The sequence below is a fragment of the Octopus bimaculoides genome, chromosome 12 (assembly GCF_001194135.2).
Source record: "Octopus bimaculoides isolate UCB-OBI-ISO-001 chromosome 12, ASM119413v2, whole genome shotgun sequence".
Taxonomy (NCBI): domain Eukaryota; kingdom Metazoa; phylum Mollusca; class Cephalopoda; order Octopoda; family Octopodidae; genus Octopus; species Octopus bimaculoides.
This window is the reverse complement of record NC_068992.1, coordinates 68,257,157-68,266,917: the sequence shown is the minus strand read 5'-3', so window position 1 is coordinate 68,266,917 and position 9,761 is coordinate 68,257,157. Positions and strand designations below refer to the sequence as shown.

Sequence of the window (9,761 nt, the reverse complement as noted above, 5' to 3'; positions counted from 1 at the left end):
AGAGAGAGAGAGAGAGAGAGAGAGAGAGAGAGAGAGAGAGAGAGAGAGATTGGCAGCACCATCGGCTGTAGTATAATGAAATGAAAGGCTTTGCTCAAGGCTCCAATGCTTAGTCTAGTAATCAAACTCACAACATTAGGATGAAGCCAACATTGAATATTAGGTCACGCACCTTGACACACATATCTGTGCATGTATGTATATATGTGTGTGTGTGTGTACACGCATATATCTGCTCATATGAAAACTAGCAATAAGCTGGCAGAATCGTTAGAACGACGGATGAAATGCTTAGTGGGATTTCGCGCGTCTTTACATTCCGAGTTCGGTGTCGATAAAATAACTCATCCGTTAACCACTAGGGTCAACGTAATCAACTTACAACCCCACTCAAAATTTCAGGCTTTGTGCTAGCAATGTGCCGTGATTTGTTAGAGACGAGATACTTTGAATAGAATAGAGTGACTATGTTGTTTTCCGAGTGCAACTGAAAAAAAAAATGAACGGGAAATTTAGATGTTACATAGTGAAAAACAGAGAAAGCGTGAGTGACACTGTTAGAACACTATGCAAATAACTCTTTCTCCAAGCAATTCTGTTAAGCCAGCCGAAACATACGAGCCATTTCATAATACTTCTAACTGATGATGGGTTACATGTAAATATGTATGTAACAGTGTATTCTTACGTTCTAGGGTAGTGATAATTCTGTATAAAAATTAAGTTTTGTGAATATTTTTATAAATCGTGCCATATAGCATTTTAAATAATCATTTTATAATTATCATTAAACCGGTCAGTGAACAGTAAAAATTACTGTCGTATTCGATGGCCCAGTTCACTATCAACACTCATGTGTCTATGTGGACCATAATGTTCGCTAGGTAGCATGGACTATCCCAGTTACAAATCATTTGTAATGCAAAATATTTAGTAAAAATAAAATTTAAGCGAATTGATGATATTGTTTCACGTACAGGAATAAAACTTTATTTCATCGAGTGTGATGGATAAGAATCCAAGCTTACACTTAAGAGACAAGCAACATAAACTTTTTCCAACGCTGCAAAGTTCTACCAATCAGTATAATTATAATTATTCGATTGAATATAGGCACAAGACCAAACATTTATGATGTAATTGTTAGTCGTTTCTAACAACCATCGTGCTTGAGTGAGGCAGAATTTTTTCAAACCCATAATGAAATAAATAAAGGTGATCTAAGTGAGACTTGAATTAAGAACGTAAAAAGCAAAATGGAACACATGCAGTAAAGTAGATTCTGCATGTGCACTTCTTTGCTATTGAGGCTCATGAGGGTGGTTGTATGCAGTAAAAGGAAAGAAATATTGAGAAAGGCGGAGAGCCGACAGAAACGTTGGCGCACCGGGCGAAATGCTTAGCGGTATTTCGTCTGCCGTTACGTTCTGAGTTCAAATTTGGCCGAGGTCGACTTTGCCTTTCATCCTTTTGGGGTTGATTAAATAAGTACCAGTTACGCACTTGGGTCGATATAATCGACTTAATCCGTTTGTCTGTCCTTGTTTGTCCCCCATGTGTTTAGCCCCTTGTGGGCAGTAAAGAAATAAGAAATATTGAGTGCAGCGGGTTAGACAGTATCGTCGAAGCTAGTACTTGATTGGTTTTGAATTTTATCGATCTGGATGAAACACTAGGTTAACCTTGTATTAAAATTCAAAATATAAAGGAACGGAAGACATATCGTATTTTGAAGACGTTCTAATGATTCTGAAAATCCACCTCCCTACTGATAAAGAAAACGATAAAATTTCTTACATAAAACAAAAACATTACATTTGCAGTAGATATATAATCTTTTATAACAAACAGCGTAAAGTTTTAGTATGACGAGTAATTTAGAAGATTTTTGTCTTTCATCTTTTCAAAGCAATAAAATAATAACCAGTCCCTAATTATAGTTGACTAAATCAATAGAAATTTCTCTCGCATCCAATTATTATTATTATGTAGAATTTGTTTTCTTTTCTACCTGTCGTCCATTAATTTAATAGATCGTATTCGGTTGAATATTTTGCCATTTTCAGAGTTTAATTTGCTTGGAACCAATTCTTGTGAGAAGCGTCTATTAACTGGCATTGGGAAATCATTTAGAAGTTCTATGCACTCGTATTTTCCAGTTTCGATTCCATTACCCTTCTTATTGGGCCAAGCAAAAAGAAAGACAACATTGGATCCGAAGCTTTGGGTAGATGAGCAAAACAGTTGGATTGAATCTGCGTAGAATAATGTGTTGCCCCTAGTAACTACACAAATAAAATAGTGAAAGCTGATGCTATGCAACCAGTACAGTGAGACGACAGATCAACTGCTTACCTGTCTTGTCCTTGCCATGTTCGAATAAACAGATACCATTGAGCTTGCAGTTCCATTAACTGGGTAATATCCCAAAACTTTGATACGAAGACGGATAAAAGTTTAAGCTTTATCAAGATGGTACACGACAATGTCTTGGCCATCATCCGTGACATGCGTGTCAACACTGATATAATCACGGTAATTTGTGCCGATATAATAACTAAGGGGTACAACAGAAGTACATGTATGCTGATTCCCATCACTGTACCTTCTGATCAACTGATTACTTGAAAGCAAGTGAAATACCGTCAAAATACTAAGATTTTGACATTCAAATAAAGAGAATGTGGGACATGAAAAATGAAAGAACTCTAAATGTGGCATCAACTATAAACAAATCGCTATGTGTCACGTCAGGGTTCATAACGTTATGCCTGGTCCAAGAATACTACTAGCAATAGTTCACAACCTACAAATGGCAATTTCTATTCTGTGACGCGGTTCAAAAAGAACAATTTCTCTGCACAACATATACCCTACACAATAACCACCAAATACGAGCACATATATACACTTTTACCAAAACTTGCAACTGATACCTGCAAGTATAAAGCCGTATATTCAAAATCAACACAACTACAACCCATTAATTCTATACAAACTACACACTCTACACTATTGCCGTCTGGCGGTGAAAACTAACTTAAATCCCAGAAAAGTAAAATCACAACATTTAAAACCCTCAAAAAATATCAGAATATGCATTGCACATGATCTACGCAACAAATGAAACAGAAGATTAGCATAAAAAGAAGAGATTTCTGCAACAAAACATTCATTACTGTGGCAACAAGTATATACCCTACAAACAGTGCTGAACACATCTCAGCAGAACGTGCCTGAAACCATCGAAAGCACAACCGTACCGTAGTATCATTGATGATAAAAAAACATCGATAATAATAATAATAATAATAATAATAATAATAATAATAATAATAATAATAATAATAATAATAATAACAATAATAATCTTTTCTATATAAGCCTGAAATATGGGAGGGTGGGCGTAAGTCACTTACATCGACCCCAGTACAGAACTAGTACATAATTATTACATTAATCCCCAGTACACAGCTGGTACTTAATGAGGAAGAGCAAAGTCGACCTCGACGGAATTTGAAATCGCGACGGGTGACATATTAAGTATTTTGTCCAGTGTGTTAACGACTTTGCCAGCTTTCTGCCTTAATGATAATAATAATAATAATAATAATAATAATAATAATAATAATAATAATAATAATAATAATAATAATAATAACAATAATGATAATTTGTTTACAGGTGTTGGCAGCACTCTTGGAATTGGTGTTTACGTTATTATTTGTCACGTGGCACATCATCAAGCTGGACCTTCCGTGGTGATATCTGTACTTATAGCTGGTGTTGCAGCTCTTTTATCCGGTGAGTATACTATAACGTTTCTAATCAACTCAATCAGTAAATATAGTGGAAAACTTAGGTTACTGAACCACCTGTATTGATAACTGTTTGTAACTGTTAGGTACTAGATGTGGTTTATCCCCAGTTAAGATCTGATTTGGCAGGTTATTAACATATGGCTTCCCATCATTCATATTTCGTTGGGTATAGATTATCCAGAAGTGTCTAAGGGTCCCTTCCTTTTTTCTTTAAAAGCATTAGGTTTTGATATAAAGTTCATATGATTGATGTTTGTAGTTAGTGGAGTTATATACCATGCTATCCCTCATTGGCTCATATGCTGCAACGGAAAGATCGAAATAATTCCGTAAAATATTACAATGGTTCTAACACTTACAAAACTATAATGATATAAGCAGAAAGAAAAGGTTCACGGTAAGACAAATTCCCTCAAGAAATTGTTATCTTTTACATTGGGAATTAAAAAAAAATCTATCATTAACAAGCTGAGATTTCTTCTACCTTATCCTAAAAGAAGATCTTACTGTAGACGGAAGTTGATGTAGTGGAATGTAGCGCTGTGAGAGAAACATCGGTCTTCTGCATGTTAGATAAACCGCGTTCTTCATGCAATAACCATTATACAAACAATTCAACAATAACTTCTCACTTCTCCAAAATATATTCATTTTCTAAGATTGTGACTTGAAAGAGATTTGATCGCGAAGAATGGAGAAGCAAGGTTTTTGTTGTACAGTTAAGCACACCAGTGGCTGTGTTCAGCTGTCCAGATGAAAATCATTCCTATCAGTAATAACCACTTGAAATTGTCAGTTCTCGAGGAATGGCACAACTCAATGAGAAATGGCGATGATGCAGAAGATTTGCCGATGGAGGGGATGGTGGTGTAACGGAAAGAGTTGTTTCATTAATAAAATTAGGTTCAGTTTATTTCATGTTGCAAAGCGAATCATACTTCAAGTAGTTAGATATTCGATTTTCAGATCAGCGAAAGAAACATTGTTAAAGTGAATTCACAATGCAATATTCTTAAATCAACCGAGTTTGAATAAAATAGCTTATAAAACTATAAATAGATACTGGTATATGCACTAACAATGGCGCATTTATAACAAAAAAACAAAAACAAAAACAAAAAAAGCGAACAATAGAATATACTGCAAACGTTTTTATGTCAGAATCTGACATATGTTGGCTTCAGGCACCTAAATTTAAAATGCATTATGTGTGTGTGTGTGCGTGTGTTTTATGTATACATAAATATATAGGAAATGAAAACACAGTTATCAAAGTGTTCTTTCGGGACTAGACAGTCTATTATGCATAATTTCTTGTTTATAACACGCACATAAATGTAGACACACATACACACACACACATACATACACACACACCATTTCCTATATGCAAAACCTACTCGCATAGTCATATAGAAGAGAGGACATGGAAAAGAAAGTGAACTGGAGGGAATTATTGAAATAGTAAGAAAAAGTAGTCTAAAAATACCTAAAATTAAAACAGGAATATTTCTTTTTTTTTTTCTGCAGCTCTCACATATATTTAAATGACTCATATTATATGCATAACATCTACCAATGAAAACATTCAGCATATTTCTTTTTATGAGATGGTTATCAGGCATAATAAGTTTATTATTCTCTAACCCCTATCAGCAATCCACAACGAATTCGAATTTAAATATTGACTTTAAAACATATTATGCAAATAAATTTTGAAGTAGACAAATTAATAATTGAATTGGTCATCCATTGCTATTTCTTAATGTTGTATCCAGTGTTGTGATATCAGTGATTATTTGACAGAGTAACCGGACGTTTTATTTCTTGTGTATGTTATAGGCTAAGCTGCAGTAGATTGTTATAGCTTCAAATGAATGCTATGTACGCAAGTATTTTATAGTTTTATTAACAAAAATAATGGTGATTCGTCTTCAAACAAATGACTGTCTCCCGTTGTTTTGCCACTAGAGCCAGTACTTGAAGCAATTTCAACATTCTTCAAAATACAGTTACAAAACTTTGGAAATGTTTAGAATTGGCAACACTCTCTGGCCGTTAACGAAAATATACTTCCGTTAGCAAGAAAAAAATGTCTTTTATAACAATAAACTCACACTTAATCGATATTGGCAATGAAATATGATTGAAAATAACATTTTAGCAAGATCCCGATTCCCTTGAAGTTTAACAGAATGTTGTATTTATCTAATCTGAGAATGCAAAAGACAATATTTATACTTTTGCTGTGGCTTACGAACAGATTAATGTGTAACTTTCAATCATGTATGCGTCTTGAAACATATAAAAAGATATATAATTTATTATATAAATGCGACAGCTTTTCTTCAAGTTTGAGGGTGAAAATATTTAAATAGATTACAATGTGCAAATTGAAATTGTTTCCTAGTGTTAATTTTCCCTTTAGAAATTACTCCATAGAAATGTTTGCAATTACTAATTCGTTAAGCCCATTTTACCATGTTCTGTTGCAGTTGGTCTCCTGGGTGACGAATAATAATGCGACAAATATGCATTTGTATAAATACATACATACATATCCTTTTTGAAAAAATATATTGTTTGTCTGATACAAAAGCTTTCACCGATGAAAGAAATGCAATTATTTATAATCCGACGTTCGTTCATGAAGTGACATGAGTAAATAGTTTTTTCCAACAATAAAATCTTGATTCTCTGTTTCCCTGGAGCTTAGCTGTCATATTTCCTGACTGTCTTATTGTTTCGTATGCGATTATTTTATTGATTAAAATGATAAATCCCTTGTAACAGATTTTTTTTTATTTAATGTAAGTAGAAGAAAACTGGCATCTAATTGTAGAACACTGTCCGTTCGTTCTAAATCAACATTTCATTTTCTTTTTTGTCATATCAGCCAAGTTGTCACTCGATAGTAAATATTTTGAAGGAGGGTTTAGAGTACGATAATGTTCATATCATCATTTGTTTGCTGTCAACTTTTATGTAGATATTCCACATAATTCTGAATGCCAGTTAAAACTGCAACAATGCTTAGAATGATTAACTGCATTTTTTCATTATTTATATGAAATATACAGTATTAGCAACAAGGAAATTTGAACACAGAATGTTGTAATCCTTAATTTAGCATCCTGAATTTTAACTTCAAAATGTAATTTTGGTTCCATAATATCTGTGATGACTATGAAAGAATTTAGATATATAATTGTGTGAAGTATTTAAATATAATATAATAGGCGCAGAAGTGGCTCTGTGGTAAGAAGCTTGCTTCCCAATCACATGGATCTAGGTAAGTTGGGCAAGTCTCTTCTACGATAGTCTCGGGCCGACCAGAGACTTGTGAGTGGATTTGGTAGACGGAAACTGAAAGAAGCCCGTCACACACTCACAAACACACACACACACACACACACACACACACACACACACACACACATATATATATATATATATGTGTGTGTGTGTGTGTGTGTGTGTGTCTGTCTGTCTGTGTTTGTTTCCCCTCCTCCATCTCCACTTGACAACCGGTGTTGGTGTGTTTATGTCCCCATAATCTAGCGGTTCGGTAAAAGTGACCGATAGAATAGGTACCAGGCTTAAAAAATAAATATTGGGGTTGATTTATTCGACTAAAAACAAATTCAAGGCGGTGCCCCAGTATGGCCGTAGTCTAATGACTGAAACAAGTAAAAAAAAAAAGATAACACGATTATATAAAAAAAATATTTAGATATATAATGGTAAAAAAAAGAAATGTTTGGGATTGCTTACGGCTTGGCTCACACACATGCATGCACTCTTTCACAGATAAGCTCTTCATCCTTATCTCACCTGCATCTAATCGCCCTTCTGGTTCTATCCATTCTTCACTACCCTGCTTCAACACTATCATTTTCCTTTCCAACACTACCGCTCTCACCGGCGCACATACTATGAAAAAAGAACAAACTCTGTTGCCTCTCCATCAATCTTCTATACGTGAAAAAGCTCCGTATGCGATCTACTTTTCGATCGGCAAACTTGCCACCGATGTGTGCCAGTCTTGCAAGGCACATCTACATTCCACATCCAACACGTAATTATTACCAATATACATATGTACAATGTACTCCTAATGACGTTTTTGTGCGCCGATCCTTCAAACTATTACACATATACATGCGCGCCGAATTCAAACTCATCTCACCCAAACAAACACAGAATAACAAACACGAAAGACTTAATTTGACAAAAATCGCTTTTCAATTACACCTTTCCCTCCTTTCTACTCTCATTCTCCAGAAAATACCCACAAACACCTTAAAATGAAAGGCACACGCATCCATGCCTCGTCTACTACACCTTTCGGTTCCTTTATCTGACTCCTCTTTGAGAAAAAGCTTACACTTTCATTGTATATTTTCAATCGTTGCAGTTCAGATAATATTTTAATAATAAAACATATTCGAAACTATTAGATCATTTTTTATTATCTTCAATTTAACATTCTTCAATTTATACTCTTTTACCCATCACACGACGGTGTTTATTTACACAAACACCTAGTCTTTACAAATATAACAGCACGCGAACTGGGACAGCTTCGAACATATTCACGTGTCGTTCGTTTGGCATATCATGATCTTGAAATCTCCATACACACACCAACAAAGAGGCTGTCCATTAGGCAAGTATCCTACTTCTAAGCTATCCTACATCATATCACTGACGTATTCAGAAACACATGCATGCACACAACTTTTCACACACATTCGTGTCACTCACTTAAGCAACATTACACACCAAAATTTCCAGCGCTCTAAGTAAAAACACCCGATCTTTATACTTAGAAACATCCACACTCTCATAAAGAAACAGGCAGACACGTTAATACAGTCCACCAACTTGTCCAATGCAAAATACACATACGCTGACACACGGGTCTTCTTCCCTCCTGGAACATACCATTAATCATACATCTCAGAGTTGACCGTAACATAGAATAACAATCGCGCCCATGTTAATTTAAGGATACGATTTGCACTTAAAACAAAGAGTAAAGTGTTTTCAATTTCGTCATAATTCCAATAGCTTAGTCATGTTTATGACTCTTGGGGTTTTCTACTTATCACTCTAAACGTTGTGCGATAATCACAAGATATTCGTTCGAATTCTTTTTCTCTGAAGTAGAAATCCTGCCGACTTCACATTTACTCGCATTATTTCGCTGTCGTTAAAGAACATAACGAATAACTAATGAAGACAACACGTAGATGTGTTTCCTTCTGTTTTTTAACTGCTACAAAAAATGCCTCACCTTTTCATTTATTACATGAATTCGGTCTGAGAATTCGCTAAGAAGTATACATATTTGTGAGATACTCAGCCGTTTGTTGCTTCATTATTTCGCATGAGATAATTTAGAAATAAATAAGTAAATATCTTAATAGGTGACGATAATTCAACATATGCAATTATTCTTTTCGTTACAAATCCATTTTTTAATTCCTATTTTCAGGTTTGTGCTACAGTGAGTTTTCGGCACGGCTGCCACGGGCTGGAGCAGCATATTTCTATAGTTATGTAACAGTTGGTGAACTTTGTGGCTTTGTTGTAGGATGGAACATTTTGTTGGATTACATGATTGCTGCCGCTGCCGGAGGAAAGGTATGGGGACAATACCTGGATAATATACTTAACAACACAATTCAAAGGTATTGTCATTTATTAAGTATTGTTCGTTTCTGTCAGAACGGACACTACGAACAAATGTGTTTAGGTAGATGCATTTATGCCTCTGTTTGCTTTCATATCCTATTGCGGTTGTCTTTCCATACATCGATGTTGTTGCCGATCAAATAAGAAAGAGGAATATGGTGTGATTGTATTAATCGATAAGATTCTCTCTCTCTCTCTCTCTCTATCTATCTCTCTCTCTCTCTATCTATCTCTCTCTCT

The 9,761-nt window shown here is 34.9% G+C and overlaps 1 protein-coding gene across 3 annotated transcripts in view; it reads left to right on the top strand.

The window, feature by feature from the left end:
• The window catches only part of LOC106883001 (cationic amino acid transporter 3), a 132,534-nt gene that overhangs the window by 72,286 nt on the left and 50,487 nt on the right, over window positions 1-9,761 (top strand). Inside the window, exons 2-4 of one of the 3 annotated variants that reach the window (XM_014933859.2) lie at window positions 3,685-3,804; window positions 8,370-8,490; window positions 9,322-9,517. In XM_014933859.2, the coding sequence (XP_014789345.1) occupies window positions 8,442-8,490; window positions 9,322-9,517 (245 nt within the window). In that variant the 5' untranslated portion in view covers window positions 3,685-3,804; window positions 8,370-8,441. The remainder of the gene's footprint in view (window positions 1-3,684; window positions 3,805-8,369; window positions 8,491-9,321; window positions 9,518-9,761) is intronic. The other 2 variants (XM_014933858.2, XM_052972241.1) reach the window with 2 other exon arrangements.